Consider the following 26,737-nt stretch of genomic DNA (forward strand, 5'->3'; position numbering starts at 1 on the left):
GAAATCTTAAATGTAATTTTTATCAGTCTTGGGAATTTTTTCAGTGGAAACAAATTTAATATGTTTTGATAAATCAATAGAAAAAATAGTAACAAATACATGATTTTTATAGAATATTAAAGAAATATATTTGTATGAATAAAATCATACAATCTCTTATCCTAAGAGAACAGTTTAACTCAGAGTATTTTAATTTAGGAAGCTCTGAAAAGTTTATAAAATATCATTCTATACATATTCTATGATAGAGTGCTTCAATAAATTATTTGTAAGCAGAATAATAATAATACATTCTTATTGTTAATAGTGCCTTACATTGTTTCATTCAACCAAGACCATAATCCACTAATAAAAAACAACTCTTATTTTTATTTTACTGTCCAGGAAAGTGAGATTTAAGTACTTTTTCAAGGTTACAGAGGTGTCATTCAGTGGCAGAGATATCCAAAACAGGCTCTTAACTATATGGCATTTGTTCTCCCAAAAGCAGTCTTAGAATTGTGAAATCCATGATCATAAATTACCTTTACTTCTGAGAATGTATCTGCTGTGGCAGCCACTGTATCAACCTGAAACCTCTTTCACAGTAGCTTTGTTGAGGACATTCTTAGGTCCCTTGAAAATACATACTTGGGCAAAAGTGTATATATTTCTTACTTTTGTCACTATTGACTCTTCTAAAAAGTAACATATACATTCAGCTTATAGATCTCTGTCTCTATTTTTATATACAGTTTGTTTTATAATTTTGTAGATACTTTATCAAAATTTTGGTTTAATTTTTGAATTACTGCTCAATCATTGAGCTCTGTCAAATACTTAATACTAATAAGATTTCTGATCGAGTAGAGGAACAGCAGTGGAAAATAAAGTTTTAATCATTTTGTAAAAAAAAAATCTGAACTAGGACTAATTATTTTTAAATTTTCCAATTTTAAATGTTTAGGTTTTAGTTATAAAGTTTTATCAAAATGAACTCTTACATGTATTTTGCACACCTGTCACAGCAAAATTTGTCACGCATTAAATCCATGGCTCCATTATTGGATTTATGTTACTTTTATGAAGCAGAAAGTTAGTGGGATATAATTTTAACACCATGTTATTACCACTTTCCTTTAAAGGATTTAGATCAGATTTTCCAGATTTTCTAATCAGACAAGTTTGCAGAGCTCTGAACTTAACATTTAAATATATTTTAACATATTTGAAACCTATGCTATTAATTTTTGTACTACAAAATTGTCATAGTATTCTTACGCTTCTAATATTTTTTGTGTCATAACAGATATGAAGCATTGCTGAGTTATGAAAATTGTTATAGTAGCAGTATAAATGCTATTTAAGTGTTACACAAAATTGATTTACCAGACTTCAGTATTTTCTCATTTCCATTCTGCTTTTGCTTTTTTTTTGGTCTTTTTTAGGGCCACACATGTGGCTTATGGAGGTTCCCAGGGTAGAGGTTGAATTGGAGCTGCAGCCAGCCTATGCCTCAGCCACAGCAGTGCAGGATCCGAGCCGTGTCTGTGATGTACACCATTGCTCATGGCAACACCAGATCCTTAACCCACTGAACGAGGCCAGGGATTGAACCTAAGTCCTCATGGATACTAGTCGGGTTCGTTTCCACTGAGCTGCAAACGGAACTCCTTTTGCTTTTGATATTCAGATAGCCGTATTATTTATTGTACTTGAGTAATTAATGCCATGGTGTGCAAAGACCAACATTGATTCTAATCCCAGGTCACCTCGTATTTTATATAATGACTGACTTTCTGGTATAGTGTATAAAATGTTTATTTGAATGATAATACAGTAGAAAAAGTAAAATGAAGATTTTCTCAACCTCTCTCTGTCTCTCTCTTTTTTTTTTTTTTTGTCTTTTGTCCTTTTAGGGCCACTCCCTTGGCATATGGAGGTTCCCAGGCTCGGTCTAATTGGAGCTGTTGCTGCCGGCCTATACCATAGCTACAGTAATGCGGGATCCGACCTGCATCTGCAACCTACACCACAGCTCACAGCAGTGCTGGATCCTTAACCCAATGAGTGAGGCCAGGGATTGAACCTGTAACCTTATGGTTTCTAGTCAGATTCATTTCCCCTTTGCCACAACGGGAACTCCTTCAACCTGTCTTGATAATACTTTGTGTCTTTTATGTGGTGTGCTGTTCAAAGAGTAGTAATTACTAGAGTAGTAATTACTAGAATTTTTTTTTTTTTTCTGGTTTGCAAGCCACTTAGAATGGTTTAACTATAGAATTAACTTTTAGCAACTCTTGGTTGCATGTATATATATATATATATATAAAATGCCTTACTAAGTATTTTTATAGTATTTTTAAAATTTCTTAATCATGATGATTATGATCAAGTTATTATACCAAAGAATATTAAAAAACTAATTTAAAGTATTAAAAAGAATACCACTTTCTAATTAAACCTTGTCATGGAAAGTTTATAGATGAAGTTCCTAAAATTTTCTATTTGTCTAATGTATTCTCTGTATATTGTGACTACAGTTTCATTGAGCCAGAGGTAATCCACTTGCATGTTTTATGTTTGAGGTTTAAAATATTTTTTTGACACTGATTAATGGGAGATGAAAAAGTAAAAAGCAGTTAAATATGTCTATACATGAGATGAAGGAAATCGTAGAATAAAATAGTGTTAGGAAAATATTCTGAATCTGTAGCAATAATTGTGGTAGAATTTAAAGTACCATACATTTAAAAATCTTAACCTTATAACAACCTGTGAATTAAGTAGAATAGACTTATTACCCTTATTTTATAGATAAATAATAGTAGGCTTAGTAAATTTAAGTAAAAATCATTCACACCTTGTAGGGAAGGATTTCTTAAACAAGGCAGAAAAAGCATAAATTATAAAAAGATTGATAAATGTAACACATAAAATAATCAATAGAAAAAAAGGACAGAAGCAGTGGGAAACTCAAGTGATCAAAACCAATATATTTTGTCAAACATCACATTATCAAAGATTAAGATACCTGCCCATACTGCATTTTTCAAGGTTGAGGGGAAATGGTACTTCTCATACTCCCAGAAGAAGGTAATTTGGTACAGTCCTTCTGAATGCTGTTTGGTAGAGTGTTTTACCTTTTTAAAAGTGAAGAATTGGAAACAACCTAAATATCTACTATCAGTAGGGGAGAGGATTAAAAAAAAACATGGTAATTTTACAGCAGTTAAAAGCAGTGCACTAGATGTATATAAGTTAAATCTCAAAAACATAACAGTGAAGAAGGTTGTGAAAATGATACGTTTATTATGTTACTACTTATACGAACTATTCAAAATCACATATATCAAGACTATTTCTTCATGGATATGCATGAATGCATACACATGCACTTTAGAATATCCTAGGGGGATATATTCTAAATTCATAAAGTGGTAGTTTCTGGAAAAGATAAAGGGGACTTAACTGGAATGTAATACTGTTTTTTTGTTTCGTTTTAAGTAAGACTTAAAGCAAACATAGAAATTGTTAATTTCAATTCTGGATGGTAAGAACATGGTCCTTTGTTAAATTATTCTTTCTGCTTTTCAAAATTTCATTAAAAAAACAAAAAGAAAATTTACTAAAAAAGAGTAGTTGACAGAGCTTATTAATTAAACTTAGGACTTGATCCCAAGACTAGAGCTTTTTCAGTTAATATGCTGCCTCAGAATGAGAAAGAAAAAAAGAAAGATCAAGTGGTAAAAAAGGCAGATAAAATTTAGTTTTTTTGTAGTAGTAAGATTATGTGTTTGTGCTAAAATTTATTAAAGGAAAGTTATAGGATAAATTAAAAATTTAATCTTGTATTGTTTTAAAATCTTTAAGCATGCTGTTATCATATGTGTATATAGAGAGAGCGATTTAGGTACCTAGGAAAGAAGTTACCTCAATTTGTTGTGTAAAATGTGATACATATTTCTGTTGCATGTAATGGAGGACTTTAGATGATTTGTAATTTTTATATAAAATTCATGAAAATAATTTAATCCAAAGATACGATCTGACTTCAATCTAAAAAAGTCAAAACTAGCTTTTCTTCCATTTTGTAAAGTCATTCTTCACAAAAACTTTACAGCCTTTTTATTTACAGCTTCTCTCCAAGATAAAATGGCAACCCCCAAAGAGAAAACTCCAATGTGTCTGGTAAATGAGTTAGCCCGTTTCAATAGAGTCCAACCCCAGTATAAACTTCTGAAAGAAAGAGGGCCTGCTCATTCGAAGGTAAGGTTTCAAAGAGAGGTGGTGAGACATGCTTATCAAAGTCTATCAGATTTATCATCTCAGGTTTTAATTGTGCTTTATTTTGGGGGGTGGTAATGGATGGCTTAAGGCTCTTAGCTTTATTAAAAATATTTTGAAGTCTGTACTAAACAATTTTATAGCTCATTATGGTTTACAGAGCTTTTTCAGATACAGTACTTCACAAAAACTTAATGAAAGCACATGAAATATGGATTTTTGATATCTGTTGTGCAAATTAAGAAACTCAGGCACAGAAAAGTTAAGTGACTTGCTTAATAGTTCATATGTGCTGCTGCCAGCACTTGAACTTTTTTTGTTAAATATGACTGCTAATGTAAAAATAAATACAGAGTAAAATATAGCAACAGTTACCTGGTGAGACATCTTTTCCAGTATGATTAATTCTAAGATTCATCTTTTATAAAAGTTGTATATACCAGTATTGTTGTTATATCCGTATTTGCTTATAATATTGTTCTTTTAAATGGAAAGTCAATTTATGTTTTTATACAGCCTCATTCTATGTGTTTATACATGTTAGAAAGAAATCTGTTACTGATGTGTTTATGTTTGAGCTCTGTTCCTCTCTTAAAAAAATCTCAAAGCTGTACACAAACCTCTGTCACATTTTAAATCTTGGATATTGGAGATTATGATAATGATCATAAATTTTTGTATACAGTGTGGAAACAATTGGTTTTCTAAAGGTTGATTAATCTTTGTAAAGCAACTGGCTATTGGATTATTTAATTGTTTTCTAGCATCTCCTTCAAAGTAAGGAATATAAGGTAAAACTGAAACCCATCAATTTTATTCGCTAGTATAAGGGTTTCTGAGCCACACTTAAATTTGTTCATAATATCTTTTGTTCACAGAAAAAGGTTGTGGCCTTGGTCTATCTGTGTGGTCTTATATCCTGACTGTCTTCTGTGGCCAAATTCCTATGTTTCCTACTCATTCTTTTCTGCCCTTAATCAAGTTGAATTGTTTGCATTTTTTCAAATAGTTCCTGTTTTTTCACTTCTGTCTGCTTTTGCCTGTGTTGTAATGTCTCTGATTTAAAGGTCCCTTTACCCTGTATCATTTTTGGACACTCATCTCACATTTCACATCTTTTACACAACCTCTGTGAAACTTCTCTGATCCCTCTGCTAGTCCTCCAGCAGGTTCCATCTTTCTTTGTAGTTGTTACTATGCTGCGGTACCATGATGTATATACATAGGACGCTACTGTTGTACTAGACTGAGTTTATTTAGGGTAATACATATTTTATTCTTCTGTAGTTTATGGTTTCTCTAGTATGTGGCCTTTTTGCTTCTCATTGCCAATGATAGGTAGTCTTCCTCGAGATAGACCCCTAGCTTTGAATTTCATATTAATAGACTAACCCTCCCTGTGACAGCACAGTGATCACATGGGTGAAGGACCTCTGGGAGATTCCATCACATATCTCGTGGCTCACTTTCACTTTCTAATACCCATCCTGTTTTAAGTTTTGGTGATATCATTGTGTAAATAGATGATGGTTCCAACATGCTGACATTTGTTTCTTGCATTTCTCCAATTATCTTGTCTTCCATTCTCCTTCCACTACTCATTCCTGTGATCACATTCTTTTTTTTTTGTCTTTTTGCCTTTTCTTGGGCCACTCCCACGGCATATGGAGGTTCCCAGGCTAGGAGTCAAATTGGAGCTGCAGCTGACGGCCTACACCACAGCCACAGCAACTCAGGATCCAAGCTGTATCTGCGACCTACACCACAGCTCATGGCCCACTGAGCAAGGCCGGGGATTGAACCCGAAACCTCATGGTTCCTAGTTGGATTCATTAACCACTGTGCCATGACGGGAACTCCTGTGATCACATTCTTGATTACCTCATTACTCATAACTTCAAGACCCTCCATACTTACAATCCCAGGCATTCATTTCTCTCTGACATCTAGTTCATTCTCTCCAGTAGTCTGAGTTTGGTAGTCCTTCCACACCACACGTTCATTGATTCTACCACCTTTTTCCTTTTTCTGACTTTCCTCAGTCCTCACATTTCCTTATCCAGTTAAATTCCATATGCTTTGTATGTACCCTCAACTCTCTCCCCCATCTTGGTCCATGTGGCTGAGCAAAATCTCAGCCTTGACTTCCCTTCTGGGTTGCACATGAACTGCCTGTAGAGGCCAGCCCCTCTGCTTCTATACTAAATCCCAACCCCTCTCATCTGTTCAAGCCCATTCCTTTAACTTTTCCTCTCCTCCCCTCCCCAAATTTTCTTCTGTGTTATTAAATTCCCCTTCTAATGGTCGAGGTTTGCTGGGTCCACATTCTTTTTTCTAGATGGTTCCAGATCTCCTTGGTTTTTTTTTTGTCTTTTTTGCCATTTCTTGGGCCACTCCCCTGGCATATGGAAGTTCCCAGGCTAGGGGTCTAACTGGAGCTGTAGCCGCTGGCCTACACCAGGGCCACAGCAATGCAGGATCCAAGCCATGTCTGCAACCTACACCACAGGTCACAGCAGTGCCGGATCCTTAACCCATTGAGCAAGGCCAGGGACCGAACCCGCAACCTCATAGTTCTTAGTCGGATTTGTTAACCACTGAGCCACAATGGGAACTCCCAGATCTCCTTGGGTTTTAAGGTTTAGACATCCATTTGCCAACCTCTGCCTGCTGTTCTGGATGCTTTGATCGTGGACTACACCAGTTAGCCTGTATCTCAGTCTTCAAAAGAATAAATACTAGAATAATTAGCGAATTATTGAGTGAAAGATAGTATTCATAAATCTATGTAATGTTAATAATGAATGTTAATATTAACTGGTTAAGTATGGATCCCTGTTGTGGAAAACAAAATGATTTTTTTCATTCATAGATGTCTACCACTGGTTTTAAGTAAGAAATAAATGTATTTTATGAAATAAATGATTATCTCTGGCATGAAAAATTTAAACAGCCTCAACTTAACAATTTTTGGGACATTATCCTTAATTATATGGCAGTTTACATAGATATGTAAACATACATATTTATATACACACACTCACACACACAGTAGTGGTTCTCAACCTTGACTATTCATTGGAATCACAAAGGGAGTTTTAAAAAATACTTATGCTGAGTGTCACTTTCAGACATTCTAATTTGATTGGTCTTGGATGAGGTCTAGATATTAGGATTTTTTTTAAAGCTCTCAAATGATTCAAATGTGCATCTAGAGTTGAGAAACACAGGATAGAGATTAGTGTCTTCAGGTTGGTGTAGAATTGTTTCCTTATGCATACTTCTTGGCAGGAAGTAGTCATCTCTTTAGGTTTACATGTTTTCCTTTTTCCTCTAGTGAGTCTTACAGAGTATGAACAACTTGTAATATGTGACTCTTAAAAAATATTTTAATGTTTGCCTTCTCCCCTTTTGTTTTTATGCACATTTTAAATTATAACAAGTAATTTGTTATACCTTTTGGTAATGTGGGTTATTACGACATTGCTATATCTCTCAGGTACCTAAATACGGTTCTTTATTTTTCCTATGAATTGTTGTGATTTTCTCAAGTCTCAAAAGAAAGGCTGTTACAATGTAGAATTTAAGGAAAAGTCAAGAATAATATAAAGTGGTATTTTCCTCTTTTCCTTTATTTCCCTGTTTTGATATGTTGTCAGTGTGCATGACTAAGTGTTAGGAAAGCCGCTCTCATACTGGCACTTTGAGAAGGTTTCAAGTGGAATAGATGTCACTGAGGCAGGTAGTGCCTAATGGCCTTAAAGCCAAGCAGTCCTTTTTTTTTTTTTTTTTTTTTTAGTTCTTTCTAGATTTACCAGGCCTTATCTTTGCCTACATTATCCAGCTTATGTGGCTTTGAACAACTAATTCAGAATCTCAGTTTTCTCATCTGTAATTTGAGAAGTATAATACCTGTTCTAGGGTAGTGTAATGGAATGATGATTTTTAAATTCTTAGCAATTATGTTGATGATGGAGGTACCCAAATAATTACATCATTCTATGTTAGTAGTATATAGGATTTAAAAAATTCTTGGTGGAGTTCCCGTTGTGGCGCAGTGGTTAATGAATCCGACTAGGAACCATGAGGTTGCGGGTTCGATCCCTGGCCTTGCTCAGTGGGTTAATGATCCGGCGTTGGTGTGAGCTGTGGTGTAGGTTGCAGACACGGCTCGGATCCTGCGTTGCTGTGGCTCTGGCATAGGCTGGCGGCTACAGTTCCGATTAGACCCCTAGCCTGGGAACCTCCATATGCCATGGGAGCGGCCCAAGAAATAGCAAAAAAAAAAAAAAAAAAAATTCTTGGTAAAATATCTATTAAGTATTTATAATGTGATGGATACTTTTCTTTTTTTGCTTTTTAGGGCTACATGTGTGGCACATGTAAGTTCCCAGGCTAGGGGATGAATCAGAGCCATAGCTGCAGACCTGTGCCATAGCCACAGCAGTGTGGGATCTGAGCCACGTCTGCAACCTGTAACACAGATCACAGCAACACTGGATCCCAGACCCACTGAGTGAGGCTGGGGATCGAACCCAAATCCTCATGGATACTAGTTGGCTTCGTTTCTGCTGTGCCACAATAGGAACTTCCAGTGGACACTTTTTTATTGGTGTTCCTGCTCTGCCAGTTTCTGCAATGCCTCTTTTTGTATATTCTGAATACATATCCTTTCTTAGATTTGTACTTGGCAGGTATTTCCCCTTCTTTGTGACTTGTCTCTTTCTTTCTTTAACAATGTCTTTTGAAGAGCAGTAACTGTTAGTTTTGATGATCTCCATTTGTTCTCTTAAAGATTTTACTTTTAGTATCATTTAGTATCAAGAAATCTTTGCCCCATAAAAGGTCATTAGATTTTCTCCTATGTTTTCTTCTAGATGTTATATAGTTTTTACATCTGAGCCTTATATTTAGGTCTGATTGCCATTTTGAATGAATTTTTGTATATGATGGCGAGATATGGAACAAGGTTTATTTTTTATTTTTTTGCATATGGATGTCCAGTTGCTGAAAAGATTCTCATTCCCCCACTGCATTGTCTTTGCACCTTTGTAAAAAATCAGCTGTCCATATATGTGTTTGTTTATTTCTGGACGCTGTTCTGTTCTATTGGTCTATTTTTCTATCTTTATTCAAATCTTATGCTGTTTTGATTACTGTAGCTTTATAATCTGGTAGCACTAGCCCTCTAATTTTGTTCCTCGCTTTCAGAATTGTTTTAGCTATTCAGCATCTTTTGCATTTTCATATGAATTTTAGAGTCAGATTGTCCATTCTGTAAAACCCCTTGCTAGGATTTTGAACAGAACTGCTGTGAATCTGTAGCTCAATTTGGGGAACAAATGAGCAAAGTATGTCTTATTTATTTAGATATTCTTTAATTTCTCTCAACAGTATTTTGTAGTTTTCACTGGACAAGTGTTTCTCATTTTTAGGTTAATATTTAAGTATTTTATGTGTTTGATGCTATTGTAAGTAGCATTGTTTTTTAAATTTCAATTTATAATTGTTCTTATTAAACATTGCTAGTGTATAGATACACTAATTTTTTGTGTTATAATTTTATTTTATACATATTAAATCATTGAAATATATGTATAACATTTGTGTATATACACATATGAGAGTATGCAGAATAAAAATGTGAGTATAGGAATCTGAAAATTCCTACTTTTCCATTGTGGGTTAACTTCTCTCTCTTTTTTTTGCTTTTATAGGGCCGCAGCCACGGTATATAGAAGTTCTCAGGCTGGGGTTGAATTGGAGCTACAGCTGCTGGCATATACCACAGCCACAGCAATGCAGCTTTTGAGCCACCTCTGTGTCCTACATCACAGCTCTCTGCAAAGCTGGATCCCCGATCCACTGAGCAAGGCCAGGGCTCGAACCCTCATCCTTATGGATACTAGTCGGATTTGTTTCCACTGTGCCACAATGGGAACTCCTAACTTTAATTTATACTATCAAGTAGAACTAAAAATAACTGCCTTTCTAATATAGGGAATCTGCACAGGGCCAAAGAAGTTAGAAGTGGGAAATAGATTATTTTTATAATACATTAAAAATTAAAAATTTAATAGTTTTAAAGGTTAACTTCCACTTATAGTTATTACAAAATATTGGCTATACTCCCCATGTTGTACAGAACATCCTTGAGCCAATCTTATACCTAATAGTTTGTACCTCCCACTTCTTCACCCTTATACTTCCCCTCCCCATCACCTGCTGGTAACTGCTAGTTTGTTCTCTATATCTGTGAGTCTGCTTTAAAAATACACTGACTTTTTTATATTGATCCAGCATCTTTCAGTCTTGCTAAAATCACTTAATCTACTTGCCCTTCTCCCCCTTTTTTAGATGCTGTTGCGTATTCCACAAACTGTGAATAAAGACAGTTTTAGAACTTACTTTCCAATCTAAATGTATTTTACTGATTTCTCTTGCCTGATTGCATTGGCTAGAAGTTACAGTGCAATGTTGAATAGAAGTGGTAAGAGCAGATAATCTCTAACTTGTTTCTAACTTTATGAGCAGTCATAAAGATGCCCCATTAATTGTGATGTTAGATGTAGCTTTTTCTGTAGATGCCTTTAATCAGACTGAGGGAATGCTTTTATACTTTTTTTTTTCTTTTTGATTTTTAGAGCCGTACCTGCAGCATGTGGAAGTTCCCAGGCTACAGACCCAGTCAGAGCTGGTGCTGCCCGCCTACACCAGAGCCACAGTAACATCAGATCTGAGTCGCATCTTCAACTTACACCACAGCTCACAACAACGCCGAATCCTTAACCTACTGAGCGAGGCCAGGAATTGAACCCACAACCTTATGGTTCCTAGTTGGATTCGTTTCCGCTGTGCCACAACGGGAACTGCATTTATGCTTTTTTTTTTTCCTGAGAGTGAATAGATGTTGGTTTTTGTCATATGGTTCTTCTACATTGATTGAGATGGTCATGTGCTTTTTTACATTTTTAATTTCTTAATGTAAATTATATTAATTGATATGCAAATGTAGAATCACCTCTTGCCTTCCTGGATAAAACGCTTGATTACAGTGTATTTTCTCATTTCTGTATTGATGGATTCCATTTATTAATTTTTTAAGGATTTTTATTTTTATCTTTATGAGAGGCATTGTTCTGTAGTTTTGTTTTATTTTGTTTTTCCTGGTAGTATCTTATTCTGGTTTTGGTATCAAGGTTCATGTTAGCTTCTTAGAATAAGTTGAGAGGTATTCTTTCTAATTCAGTTTTTGAGAGGAGTTTTTGTACATTGACATTATTTCTTCTTTAAATATGTGATAGAATTTATCATCAAAACCGTGTGGGCTGGGAATTTTCTTTGTGGAAAGATTTTAAATTACAAATTCAATTTCTTTAACAGACATAAAGCTATTCAGGTTACCTATTTCTTCTTGAATGAGCTTTAGTAACTGTGGCTTTTAAGAACCTATGTGGTTGAGTTTATTGGCATAAAGTTGTTAAAAAAATTCCCTTATTAATTAATTAACTAATTAATTTTTGGATGCATCTGCAGCATGTGGACGTTCCCAGGCTCGGGACTGAACCCTCATCCCAGCTGCTGCAGTGACAGCACTGGATCCTTAACCCACTGTAGCATAAGAGAACTCCTTCCTTGTTGTCTTTTTAATATTTTAAGAATCTTTCGTGATGTCACCTCTCTCATTCTTTTTTTGTCCTTTTTTTTTGCCTCTTAGGGCTGCGCCTGCGGCATATGGAGGTTCCCAGGCCAGGGGTCTAGTCTGAGCTGTAGCCGCCAGCCTACACCACAGCCACAGCAACTTGGGATCCGAGCCGCTTTTGGGCCACGTCTGCGACCTACACCACAGCTCTCGGCAACACCAGATCCTTAACCCACTGAGCAAGGCTAGGGATCGAACCCACAATCCCATGGTTCCTAGTCGTTTCTACTGTGCCACAACAGGAACTCCACCTCTCTCATTCTTGATACTGGTAATTTGTCTTCTCTTTTTTTCATGACTAGTCTGCATAGAGAGTTACAAATTTTATTGGTTTTTGCGAAGAACCAGCTTTTGGTTTTGTGATTTTTTTTTCTCTGTTGTTTTTCTGTTTTTCATTTTGTTATGTTTGCTTTTATCTTTATTACTTTTTTCCTGTTTACTTGAGATTTGATTTGGCCTTATTCTCGTTTAAGATTAAAGCTGAGTTATTTGAGACTTTCCTTCTTTTCTAGCGTAGGCAGTACTAGAAATTTCCCTGTAGTACTGTTTTAGTGTCACCTTCTGAGATGTAGGATCTTCATTTTCATTCACTTTAAAGTACTTGCTATTTTACCTTTGGATTTCTTCTCTTACCCATGGGTTATTTAGAAATGTGTTATTTAGTTTCCAGATATTTGAAGATTTTTCAGAGATCTTTTTGTTATCAGTTTATAATTTAATTCCATTGTGGTCAGAGAATATACTTTGCCTTACTTGACTCCTTTAAATTTGTTGTGATTTGTTTTATGGTCCAGAATATTGTCTATCTTGGTAAATACTTTGTCAGAATTTGCTCTTTTGGGATTGAATATTTTAAAAACATCGCAGTTAGGTTATGTTGGTTGATAGTATTGTTCAGGTCTACTGTAGTCTTCTGGCTGGTTGGTAATTGTTACATCAGTTATTGAGAGGGGGTGTTGAATCTCTGACTTTAACTGTGGATTCTTCCTTACTTTTTGTGGTTCTGTTAATTTCTGCCTCATATATTTTGAAGTTCTGTTATTAGTTGGCCTAAGTGTTATTGTCTTCCTTGGTAATTGGCTCCTTTATCATTAGGAAATGGCCTTTCCTAAAGACTTCGTCTTTGCTCTGAAGTCTGCATTGTTGATATTAATATAATCATTCTCACTTTTCCTTGATTTATGTTATCATGATATATATATTTTTCTATCCCCTTTTAAACCGTATGTCTTTGTAGTAAATGCATTACTTGGAGGTAGTGTAGGGTTGGATTTTGCTTTTTCATCCATTTTAACAATCTCTACATTTCAAATGGGGGCCTTTACACCATTTTGTTTTACTTTTCTTATTACTCCAATTTCACTCCAAAGAAGTAAGAAAACAGGGAAAGAATAAGTACTTCCCTAACACTGCACATAACAATAAATGGTGGATGTGCAACGAACAGTTTTGAGGCATTGTTAAAGAAGTCTTAGGAAGGCAAGGATAAACAAAGAATCTACTGAGGTTTTGAACATGAATGAGTGGAAGAATAATGTGTGGAATGTTCTGGAGCATGAACTGATTTGGAGGAGAATGGAGGCTGTGACATTCTTTGTGGCAGAGTTCTTTGTTAAACACCATAATTTGAAAACCAAAAGAGCTAGTCATTGAAAAATCATTTTAAAGTCAGGTGAATGTATTAAAGATATGTTTTAGGTAAAATTTTAAAACTAAATCAGAATAAAAAATTATTCACTTTTAACAGATACGTGTATGTTTTGAATTTCAAGTGATTGTAAATATTTCAAACTCTGTATTTTGAAAAATTGAAAACCTATAGGAAAAATTGAAAGAATAGTATAATGGGGACCTGTATCTTTCAGATTTACTAATCATTAATTTATTTACTACATTGCTACACTTACTTTTTTTCTTGCTCTTTCTGTATAGATATGTACTTTTCTGTGAACAATTTGAAAATAAATTTCAGCTGTCATGATATCATCCTTGAATACTTGTATATCTGTCTTGTAAGACCAGAGACATTCTTCTCCATAGCCGTATGCTATCATCAGTCAGGAAATTTAATATTGACTGAATATATTATTTAGTATATGGTCTATAATCAAATTTCCCTGGCTCATCTCTAAATGCCCTTTATAGTTTTCTTCTTCCCACTCCAAATCCAGTCATGAATCTTATGTTATACTTTATCATGTTTTTTCATGTTTCATTAGCATCCTTTAATGTAGGACAGCCCCCATGCATTCTTTTGTTTTATTTTTTTCCTTTCATAACGTTGACATTTTTGAAGAGTTTAGATCAGTTGTCTATAGAATATGCCATAATCTAGATCTGTCTGATTGTTTCCCTATGATTAGATTTAGGGTAGACATTTTTGGCCAAGGATGCTACATACGTGTCATTGGATCATATCTGGAGGCACACGATGTCCACGTGTATGATTATTGATGATGCTAACTTTAATCACTTGGTTGTTAAAGGTATTTTCTACCTGATCTCTTTTCTGCAAAGACACGTTTATTTCTTCATAACTAGTAAGTATTTTGAGGTTCATACTTTGTACTTCTACAAAGTAGTAAGCTGTCTGTGGAGAAAAGAGCAGATTGTGTGTACATCCAGTAACTTGATCCTAAATTTTAAAGGTGAACAGTAGATTTGGGGGGCACATACAGAAATACAGTGTAAACGGAACACTAGGATATGCAAGGGAAGGGGGAGGTGTGAAATGAAGATGCACGGGTAGCTTCTTTGTGTCCTGCTACAAGGGGAATAATCAAAGGTTTTTAATCTGGTATTTGGAGTGATGCAATTGTATTTGAGTTTTAGGAAAGATAGTTTCACTAACAGTCCATTGGGAGATAATTACATCTAAGTTAAGGTGACGAAAGGCTGTATCCAGTGCAGCAGTATCGCTGGCAGAAAGAGGAAAGAGATTTGAGAAATATTTATGGGTTAAAACTGAGTGAATTTGGTGACCAGTTAAAGGTTGGTTGTGGAGGATCGAGAGTTTCTTGGTCACAGAATATTTAATTGGGTTGCTTGACTGCTTGACTCATTGACTTGATTGTACCAAGTATAAAGTTTAAGGAATTAGATATGTAAAGGTTATAAAGACAGAACCGTTTGGATTCTCATATAGTTTCTTTTACTCTTTGTTCTATTTTTTTTTTTTTTTTTTGAGGACTGTGTGAATGATATTAACAATATGATTCCATTTAGGGAAGCTATTTTCTTGATACATTCTACCCAAAATGTACACTTAGAGCTGCTGTTAAGCCTTGGGATAGGCTCCAACAGAATTTGGCACAATCTTTTAAAATTCTTTCACTAGATACTAGAATAAAATTTTTATTGCAGATGATCTGTAAGCTCACCTCTAGCTCTAAAATTTTGATTCTGAGGTCTGTTTTTCTTTCGAACAGCACATTTTATTTCCTGAAACATTTCAATGTTTTCTTTGTCTCTTTATGTTTTTCCAAGATGTTCTCAGTGCAACTGAGTCTTGGGGAGCAGACATGGGAATCCGAAGGGAGCAGTATAAAGAAGGCCCAGCAAGCTGTCGCTAATAAGGCTTTAGCTGAATCTACGCTTCCCAAACCAGTTCAGAAGCCACCCAAAAGTAATGTTAATAATAACCCAGGTATGGCCCTGACTCGTTTCCTTCTTTTGTGTTGTCATGTTCTGCATGTGCTGTTCTCTGTATTTTCCTTCAAACAGGCCAGTTGCATAGTCAACAGGTATTAATAGAGCAGACCATAAAGACAGGTGAGACCATGAAGAAGGTGATTGTGATAATTACTTAAAAAAATTTCTTTAGTAGATTTTATTTTAAATATTTGCTTTAATAAAGAAGGTAATTTATTTTAAAAATTTGCACTCTTAAAGGTGAATTTTTTACTTTTTCAATGTTGGCACAAAGATGTCTGGTTACAAAGAACAAAAAATAGGACTGAGTTCTTCCTAAAGTGAAGGTAGACATGATCAGTTTCTCTTTTAAAATATATGTTTTCGTAATTAAAAATGATTTTCTTTAGTTCAATAGAAAACTGTACATTAACTCTAAGCAGCTTATTATTTTGTTTGTTGTTAAATGTGTTGATAGAACCATTTACATTTAGAACATTCACATGAAGTTTGTCAAGAAACCTTCAAATCCAAAAAAAAAAAAACCACCCCATTTATGTGTAATACACTGCTGAGTAAATGAGTGTTCTAATTTTAAGCTCCTGAGAATAATTTTAAAGGTTGTTCTGATTGCATACAGTATATGTCCAATTATCTATTGGGAGGAGCAGACCTGTGTTGGACACAGTGCAGGAACTGATGGCGCCAAGTTAATAAAGTTCCATAGTTGAGTACCAACCCTAAGTCTATTTACTCGTCTGTCAAGTTATTAATGCAAGTCGTTACCTTCTGAGAGGTATTTTTGTGATGGAGTGAAAAAAATATTTTGCTGCCGACTCTCTCTCTAGTCTGTTTAATTATAGTCTACATGCTTGTGCTCATCCGCAGGCCAGACGCTTCTTTCTTCCCCATGTGCATAAGTGCTGGGTAGACACTCTTCTTTTTCAAGGACTGCTCTTTGCAGAACTCTGTGACTTTCCTAGCACCAGTCCTTTTGCATCTGTTCAGCTGATTCCAGTATTTATTAAGTAAGCGTAAATAAGCCAAAATATTATTATAATAAAGCAAAAAAGCTATTCAGCTTGAAGTTGGTAAGAGGCTGTTTATTTTTTTAACTTTTAAGAAACTTCAGATTGCTGGTTGATAATTAGCATCACACCACTACCTCTTTTTATTAAGCATTTGCTTTAACATATCTAAGAGATATAAACCGTTATCTTTTTCTATGAGAATTTTACAGTTGTTTACATAAAACACATAACTTAGTGCTTAAAGATCAGGTCCCCAGTGAGTGATAACAGCCATCAGTATTGTTAAGTAATGATAAACATGCACTGGGCTGAAGCACTTGCTGTGAGATATTGGTCTTGAATGGAAAGTAGGCAAGTTTAGGGGAGAGAAGGAATATTCCAGGCTGAGGGAATACTTGAGGAAAGGCATTGGAATAGGAATTTGGACAACAGATTTAGCCAAAAAAAAAAAAAAATTTTTTTTTTTTGTCTTTTTGCTATTTCTTGGTCCGCTCCCATGGCATATGGAGGTTCCCAGGCTAGGGGTCCAATCGGGGCTATAGCCGCCGGCCTATGCCAGAGCCACAGCAATGTGGGATCCGAGCCGCGTCTGCAACCTACACCACAGCTCACGGCAACGCTGGATCCTTAACCCACTGAGCAAGGCCAGGGATCGAACCCGCAACCTCATGGTTCCTAATCGGATTCATTAACCACTGCGCCATGACGGGAACTCCCCAAAAAATTTTTTTGTAGGTGTTTTTTAAATAGTGCAGGTAAGTGGTTAGTAAGAGATAAGTCTAGAGAGCAGGTTGCGATGGACTTGAATGCAGCTTTAGGATATAAATATTATCTGTAATTTGGGGGATTAATTTTTATGAGCAGGTGAATGATGTGTTTAAAAGAGCAATTTAGGAAGTTGAGTTTGACATGTGACTGGAAGGTGGAAAATACTTAAAAGCAAATTCCGTTAGGAAACCACTGCCATTGTTTATGGGTAAAGAAAGAAAAGACATTCAGGAGCGTTAACTGCTGTAGCCCCCCTATTCTGCCAGAGCGTTGTCACAGCAGTTGGCACAGACAGAAGGACAACTGTGACTGACCCACTGGTGAAAGCCACACTTGTGGACTCGCCCTCGAGGCCAGGTGCTGTGAAGCAAAAGCAGTTGTGTGCTGAGCTTTGGGTCAAGTCTATGTCCAAGGATTATAGCAGGTAAACTAGCAAAGGAGTCAGAGGAAGGAAACAGGAGAGAGACCAGTGGCGATAAAGAGTTTCCGTCTTTGGATGTTGCAGTGAGCTGAGAGAATGAGTAGACTTTGAGGGGTAAACTTTAAAATATAATATAATATGTACCAACAAGCACACAAATTATTATTGCAGCACCTTGATGGAATTTTGCCCTGTGAATGCTTTACGAGTATAGCAGGCTTTAATTACCAGTGCCTCAGAAGCTCCCTCATGCCCCTTTCTAGTGGTTCACCAACTCCAAAGGAAACCACCGTTCTGCTTTCTGTCGTCTTAGATGCGTGTGCCTGCTCGTTGGAATCATGCACCATGCTCTTTTTGAGATAGCTTGTTTTCCGAATGTTATGTTTGTGAGAGTTATCCACATTGTGTATTAATAGCATAGCGTATCTCTGCTAGGTGCTGTTTACTTATTCATTATAATGATGGTGGACATTTGGGTTGTTTACAGTTTGGGGTTAGAAATAATAGTATGATAATGCTATGAACATTCTTTTAAAATTTTTTTTTTATTGATGTAGATTTACAATGCTGTTTTAATTTTGCTGAACAGGCGAGTGAGTCAGGTATACACATACACATATCTATTCCCAGATAGGCTATCATAGAACATTGAGCAGGTTTTCCTATGCCATCAGCAGGTCCCTGTCGATAAACATTCTTGTATGTATACATTTCTGTTGGGGATGTATCTAGGATTGGAGTTGTTGGGTCATAGGTTATTCATGTGTTCACTATTAATACAGTGTCAGTTATCATGTTTCCCTCCCAGTAGCAGTAAATGAGAGCTTTCCATAACCCTGTTAAAGTAGGGTGTCTTTAGCTTTCAAATTTTCTACCTATTCTTCTGGGGATATAGCAGTATTTCATTGTGGTTTTAATTTGCTTTTCCCTACTAATTAAAGTGAGCACCCTTTCATGTACCTGTTGGCATTAGGATCTTCCCTGTTAAAGTATTTTTTCCATTTTAAAAAACCCACATTGTCTGATTTTTAATTTTTTCTGTATTTTATTGACATATGGTTCTTACATGTTCTGGATCCATATTCTTTGACAGATACGTGTATTGCAGATATCTTTCTGTGCTCCAAATGGTGCACGTTGAAGAACAGAAATTTTTTTTTTTGTCTTTTTGCCTTTTCTAGGGCCACACCTACGGCATATGGAGGTTCCCAGGCTAGGGGTCTACTTGGAGCTGTAGCCACTGGCCTACTGGCCATAGCCACAGCAACTCGGGATCCGAGCCGCGTCTGCAACCTACACTACAGCTCACAGCAACGCCAGATCCTTAACCCACTGAGCAAGGCCAGGGATCGAACCCGCAACCTCATTGTTCCTAGTTGGATTCATTAGCCACTGAACCACAACGGGAACTCCAGAACAGAAATTTTTACATGAATTCAGTCTTGTCTATTAGTCTTTTCTCTTACAGTTAGTGCTTTTTAAAAATTGAAGTATAGATGACATAGAGCATCATACTAGTTTTAGGTATACAAAATCTTGACCTGGTGTCTATATGTGTTGTGAAGTGATGACTACAGTAAGTAGTTAACATCTGTCACCATCCATGGTTACACATTTTTTTTCTTGTGATGAGAACTTTTCAGATTTACTCTCTTAGCAACTTTTAACTTTTTTTTTTTTGTCTTTTTGCTATTTCTTGGTCTGCTCCCACGGCATATGGAGGTTCCCAGGCTAGGGGTCTAATTGGAGCTGTAGCCACCGGCCTACGCCAGAGCCACAGCAACTCGGGATCCGAGCCGCGTCTGCAACCTACACCACAGCTCACGGCAACGCCGGATCGTTAATCCACTGAGCAAGGGCAGGGACCGAACCCGCAACCTCATGGTTCCTAGTCGGATTCGTTAACCACTGCGCCACGACGGGAACTCCTTAGCAACTTTTAAATATAAAATACAGTATGATTAACTATGGTCACCATACTGTATATTGTATCCCCATGACTTAGTTATTTTATACCTGGAAATTTGCACCTTTTGACCCTGTTTACCTATTATAATTATCCTCATCTGCTAACTCTGGCAACCACTGGTCTGTTGTCTATCAATGAGTTCTAATTTTTTATGTTTTCTTTTTGTAGATTCCACATATAAGTGAGGTCATAGGGTATTTGATTTATTTCACTTAGCATGATGTCTTCATGATCCATCCATGTTGTCTCAAATCACAAAATGTCATTTTTTATTGCTGAGTAATAGTCCATTGTGTGGCTGTATTCCTTCTTCCTTATATATTCACCCATCAGTGGACACTTAGCTTGCTTCCCTGAACATGGGGGTGTGTATATCTTTTTGAGTTAGTGTTTTTGTTTTTTGGGGATAGATATCCAAAGTGGGATTGCTAGAATGGTAGTGCTTTTTTTGTGTGCTATTTAGGACATCTTTATCTGCCACAAAATTGTGAAGATAACCTCATCTTATTTTTAGAAATTTTATTATTTTATCTTTTAAGTTTAGATTTATAGTCTGTCAGGAATTGAGGTTTATGTATGATGTGAGGTGGGGTTCAAGATTTTTTTTTTCCTTTAGCAATATTTGTTGAAAAGATAGTCTTTTCCTTTCTGCACTCCAGTCTTGAACTTCACAGTAAGTAGATGGGCCTTAACCAGTAGTTACATCCCAGAGAGGAGTTAAATTCAGCACAGCATGGGTAATCTGCCAGTTAATGAGGAGTGTTTCATAGAACTACTTTGCTTTCTCTTTCCTCTTATTATTTAAAAACTTTTTTTTTTTTAAAAAAAGAAATAGTTTCCAATGTAAATAAATTTTGTAGAAGGAGTACATAGAGCTCCCAGGGACCCATCACCCAGAAACAGTCAACATTTCTGAACCATTTGAGAATAATTATGCATGTGAGGCCCCATTTACCCCTTAGCACTTGAGTGTGTATTTTCCAGGTACACCGACGATGTCTTATCAGGAAGTTAACGTCAGCCGGAAACGCTGTGTTGTCCAGCCTCCATTCGGATTTCCCTGGTGATCCCAGTAACATCCTTTGTAGGTCCAGCATTTAATCAGAATCATGGGCGTACTGTTTTTCTTCATTCCACTTCAGTCTGAAACAGTTCCTCAGTCTTGTCTTTTATGACCTTGATGTTTCTATATGTTGTTTGTAGAATGCCCTTCACTCGAGTTTGTCTGCTGTTTCCTTATGATTTATGCATTTTTAGCATGAGTGACCATGGAAGTGACCTGGGGTCATCCCATGTTTCTTATCAGGAGATATATGATATTGATTTGTCCCATTAGGGATGACTTTTGCCTCTTGGTGAAGAGTATATGTGTCAGGCTTCTCTATCATGAAGTTAATTAACAAGTATGTTTTATTATTAAATAGTGTAATTAACAAGTATTTTCTGAGGAGATAGTTTGAGACTATATAAATACTCTGTTCCTCACCAACCTTTCCTTTACCCACCAGATTTGGCATCCATTGACGGTTCTTGTCTGAATCAGTGACTAGTCTGAGAGTTGCCAGAGGGGGGTTTTTGATTCCATATTCTTTTTTGATTTTTGAGTTGGCATTCTGCCCAAGAGCTTTCTGATCCTTCTCATTTTTTGCTTATTTATTTATATCACATAGGCTCTTAGATTCCTATTTTATCTACAGGTTTATGGTCTATTACTGTCATTATTTATTTTGATGCTCAAATTATCCCAGATTTGGCCAATGGTATGGCACTTTCGGTTGACTCCTGTGTCCTTCAGATATTTCATTATTCTTTGGATATTTCTTACTTTCTGGCACAATAAGGTGCTCCTCGGTCATTTGTGTTTTTCTTGCTTTGGCTCCAGTCATTTCTCTAAGAGCCCTGATTGATGAATTAATCAATTCATTCTTTCAACAAATGTTTATTGAGTGACTGCTATGTTCCAGGGACCTTTCTAACTTCCTACAAAGTTGTTTCTTCAAATGTTGGTAATACATTGCTCCTTGAAAACTAGTTGTGACTTTTTTTAATCTTCATATAATAGGAATCCACAGTTGTTATGTATGTTTGTATAGCTAATTAGTCTTCTTATTTTTATCACTGATAAATGTAGAAATTTCCCTTAATATAATAATCTAAAAACCACTAAAAACTGATTATGCATTTACAGTGTCAACTTTATAGCCATAAAATACATGAGGATTCTTATGTAGTCATTATCTTTATGCAAGCTGGGTCCAACCCTCACATGATAACAACAGTGGCACCTAGCATTTCCTGGAGGCAGCTCATAGATTTGGAGTTATTCATTAAATGTTTTCTGTGAGAGTATTATTGTACGTCGTGAGAGGTTGCACATGTGGAGATGCTAGTCTTGTTCTGTAAGAAATAGATGGACTAAGGAGTCAAAACCATTTCTGGATGGTTTGTGCTTTTATGCTTTTCTCTCCTTCACAAACACTAGTTTCTAGTATTTCTATGAAGAAAATGTAATGTAGTCTTACTTTCAGATGAGGAATTTATAAGTGATCATTTCTTTACTTAAATGATATGAGTACGATACTTTAAACCTAGTTTAAAATGCAGTTTTGGTGTGGGTGGCAGATGTAGTATATCCTACCAGTGCATTAAAAATGATCTCACTAGTCATTTCAAACACATTAATTTCCTGTTTATTGCCATACATGAATGATGAGGTCTTCCAAGCTTTTTTTTCCTTTTCAATTTTTCCCATTTGAAATTTATGCTATTTGTGTTTGTATGTTTATTGCAAAGTAGAATTCATAATGGCATAAATCTATTAATTAAGCTATTATTAAACTGAAGTCTCTATGAAATAAGAACAATTTAAACTTTTAAATGCATAGACAGCTCTTTGGTGTTAAAAAAAAACTTTGGAAAACTGTTAAGCAGTTTCTAATAAAGTTAAACCTCTCTGTGACCCAGTGATTTCACTGCTAGGTGTATACCCAGCTGAAAAGAGTATATGTGTCTGCTAAAACACTAATTAAAAAATGTTCTAGATGGCTTTATACTTAATAGACTCAAACTGGAAACAACCCAGATGTCCCATCAACAGCAGATTAGATGAACTGAGTGGACTACTATTCAGCAATGAAGTTTGAGATACTGATATTCAACAAAGGGTTGTGTTGAGTGAAAGAAGCAAGACAAACTGATATGTATTGAGATTTGAAGAGTAGGCAAAACTAATCTATGATGATAGAAGTCAGAATGGGTAACGTGGGAGGTAGTTATTGATTGGGTATTTCTGGGTGATGGAAATGTTCAGGTCTTGATCTGAGTGGTGCTTGAATGAATGTTTGCATGTGTATTAATTCGTGGAGCTGGATGCTTAAGGTTTGTGCAGCTTACTTACCCCTTGGTAAAACTGTGTATGAAACAGAGAGAAAAGAGAATCCCTTTATGCTTGACTTATTCTTCCTCTGCCTCAGGGTGTATATTAAATTCAGGGTTTGGACTAATTGGACTTACTATTTAGTATGTTAACTTTTCTTTGCTGTTTTCCTTATCTTTATCTTTTTCTTTCCTGCTTCTTCCTTTGTCCTCCCGCCTCCTTTTTTTCCCCCTTTTCTTCACCTTGGTTTAAGTTCCTGTTCTTATTATACTCTTCAGTGGTTTCATGTGAATTCTTTAGAAATGAGACATGAAATGAACAGCTTATGACTCTTGATGGATTGCTTGTGACCTGGCTGCCAGTTGTGCATTTGTCAGGCTCCACTACCCACTGACTGGTACTTTGTGCCCCACTTTCTCTGCTGCTTTAATAAGTGGACCCATTTTTCCTCATGATGAATGGAGTCTTAAATGTATGCTTCAAAAGGCATAATTCAAATGAAATAGTACAGAATTTACATTGGAAATAAATTCTACCCTCTATGAAAGCTTTAGATTCATTTTTTTTTGTGATTTGCTATATGGAATATATTATATGTATGTATTATATATATGTTTTATAAAATAACCTTTTTTGGCACTTAAAGTAACTTGACATAATAATTGTATACTGTGTGTAATGTATTATGGGATTTTTCAAACTTTTACAAAAGTATAAAGAGTAAATGTTGAACATCCCTGTACTTGTCATCAGCCGCAACAGTTACCCACACATGGAGGCTAGTCTTGTTTCTCCATCTCTGTCTTTTCTGAATTATTTTGAAGCAAATCTCAATATATCACCTCATCCATTAGTGCTTCAGTGTGTATCTTTAAAGATTATCCACAGAAAGAATTACTTACAACTTTATCCTGTTGTTGGTTATAGAAAAAATTGAAAAATTAATTTTCATTAGATAAGTATAAGAATTACTGATGACCCGTATTTATTGCTAATTCAGTTGCTTGATTACCAAAATATAAATTAACATATTCACTGAAGATATTTTTCATTAAAGATTAAAAATTTAAAAATTAAACAATATTAAATAAACGTAAACTTTCTGGAGTAACTTTGAAGTTCAGTGCTTGTTTCACAATATCCAAATTAAGCGATATAGGAATCTTCTCTTTTCTTTGTTTTGAAATAGTGTGACTATAAAGTTGAATTTTTGGTCATTAATCTACAGGAAATGTTGCCAACACCTTAGAGAAATTTCATTAGAGATGATTTTCCTGTTTATGTAGCTTATGCACCCTCTTAGAAAATCACGCGGAAGGGCCATTCACTCCCACCTTCTTCCATGGTAATTATATGTGAAATAAATATCGATTGCATGCTTTTTTAATGGAAATATTTCACTTGTGTGCCTTTAATATTTCTTTTAAACAGGTAGTATAACTCCAACTGTGGAACTGAATGGGCTTGCTATGAAAAGGGGAGAGCCTGCCATCTACAGGCCATTAGATCCAAAGCCTTTCCCAAATTATAGAGCTAATTACAACTTTCGGGGCATGTACAATCAGAGGTTTGTATATCTTCTTTGGTTTTGTTCTTATTTATTATTTTATGCATATTGTAAAAGTTTCTAAAAATCAAAGGGTATTTCTGTTGTAAAGAAAACTCACTTGGGACATTTTGTGTGGAATTTATATATGTGAGGCTTAAAAGCAATATTTAAAGTAATAATTAAAAAAGCTTTTTCAGGAACTGATATATTGAGTCAGGCGAGTCCTTGTTTGTTGCAGGCAGGACCATGTTTTAAAGTCTTTCTACAGTGTGGTGCGGGCTTCCCACTTGTCTTGGTCATTTATTCACCAAGCAGATGCTTAGCTTAATTAATACTTTTCTTCATTTGTCTGAATACATTGCAAACATGAGTGTTTATAATTTTAGGAAGATTGTTGGAAGGACTTACTAAGTCTTTCTGCACATTGAATAATTTTTGATAGTTATAACAATTTTCTGTTGCAAGCATGGCAGATTTTTTTTTTTAAGTTTAGTTTTTTTCCCTGATCATTTATAAAAGTCAAGAAACCCTGTGATGTAGAGAATGTGAAAAATGCAGAAGGTTAAAAATGCAAATAATATGCAATCCCAGAACTAAATGTTTTTAATAGTTTGATGTTTTACATTCTTTTTATTCCTTTCACATAAATATATTTAACCAAATGGAAATTATCCTTTATGTACAATTTCTGTGTTACTTTATGGAGGTATAATATATGAATGGTAAAATGCACAAATCTTAAATGTACAGCTTCATGACTATTGTTTTATTTATGTACATAGATATTTATAGTTTATTTGATGACCTTTTACATAATATGTGTCCTCATGTGATTACCACCCCATGAAGATCGGGAGCATTTCCATCACCTTCTTGAGACATCTCCCAGAAGTAAAGCCTGGTTCTGTCACCATAGATTAGTTTTGCCTGTCCTTGAAGTCCTGTAAATAGACTTATACAATATTTATTCTTTCATGTCTGGCTTGTTTCATTTCATGTAATGGTTTTCCTGTTTTGTTGGTTTTTGTTTTTTTGGTTTTTGAGATTCATCCGTGTTCCTTGAACCTGGATTCTGCCATGTTTTCTTGCTGAATAATGTTTCTTTGAATATATCATAGTTTATTTATTTTGAATATGCAATACTGTGCCCTCTTTCTCTTAGTTAAGATGGCATTTTTCATATTTTTAAGTAATCTTTAAAGATATTTTTGATGGTTTTATAATGCTAAATATGGCTAGGGTGTATTTTACAGGTGTTTATACAGGTGTAAACAAGGAATACTTGATGAGTATATAAACTAAATATACTTGTTTTGATCACCTGTATTGTTTTCTACCCCGTTTTTTTGACCATTATAAACAATTTTCAGTAAACAATCTTTATATACAAGTTTTTGTTCACCTCACTGATTATTTCCTTAAGATAGATTACTATAAGGGGGACATTGGGTTAAAAAGAATAATATATTACCAAATTACATTAAAGTTTGTACTAATTCCTTATAGTGTATTTCATACTAATCTGACAACACTGAGTTTAAAACATGTCTTGTTTGATGGTTGAAAAGTGGTATGTTTAAAATTTTTTTTTTAATTACTTATGAGGCTCAAAAGTTTTCTTTTCTTTTCTTTTTTTGGTTGCACTTGTGGCATGAGAAAGTTCCTGGGCCTGGGATTGAGCCTACGCCACAGCAGTGACCCAAGCCATAGTAGTGACAATGCTGGATCCTTAGTCTTCTGAGCCACGAGGGAGCTCTTCAGCAATTTTTCACATATTTATTGGTTACCATTTTTGACTTGTCTATATTAATTTGCTGTTTATTATATCACTTGATCATTCTTCACATGTCTGTGTGTTGAGGATATTAGAATTAAAGTTTACTCTATTTGTTTGACTTTTCTTCTTTTAAAAAATTAGCTTTTCATTTTGTGTTTGTTTTAATGCACTGTTTAAAAAATTTATTTTTTAATTTTTTAAGTTGTTATTTCCCCAATACAGTTTTTTTCTACTGTACAGCATGATGA

The 26,737-nt window shown here is 35.3% G+C and overlaps 1 protein-coding gene across 12 annotated transcripts in view; it reads left to right on the plus strand.

The window, feature by feature from the left end:
- Positions 1-26,737, plus strand: part of STAU2 (staufen double-stranded RNA binding protein 2) — a 314,299-nt gene that overhangs the window by 24,321 nt on the left and 263,241 nt on the right. For 7 of the 12 annotated variants that reach the window (XM_047783746.1, XM_047783751.1, XM_047783744.1 and 4 more), the window contains 2 exons: positions 15,455-15,614; positions 24,595-24,730. In XM_047783746.1, the coding sequence (XP_047639702.1) occupies positions 15,455-15,614; positions 24,595-24,730 (296 nt within the window). Of the gene's footprint in view, positions 1-4,102; positions 4,249-15,454; positions 15,615-24,594; positions 24,731-26,737 lie in introns of all 12 variants that reach the window. The other 5 variants (XM_047783738.1, XM_047783742.1, XM_047783743.1 and 2 more) reach the window with 2 other exon arrangements.

The sequence above is a fragment of the Phacochoerus africanus genome, chromosome 6 (assembly GCF_016906955.1).
Source record: "Phacochoerus africanus isolate WHEZ1 chromosome 6, ROS_Pafr_v1, whole genome shotgun sequence".
Lineage (NCBI taxonomy): Eukaryota > Metazoa > Chordata > Mammalia > Artiodactyla > Suidae > Phacochoerus > Phacochoerus africanus.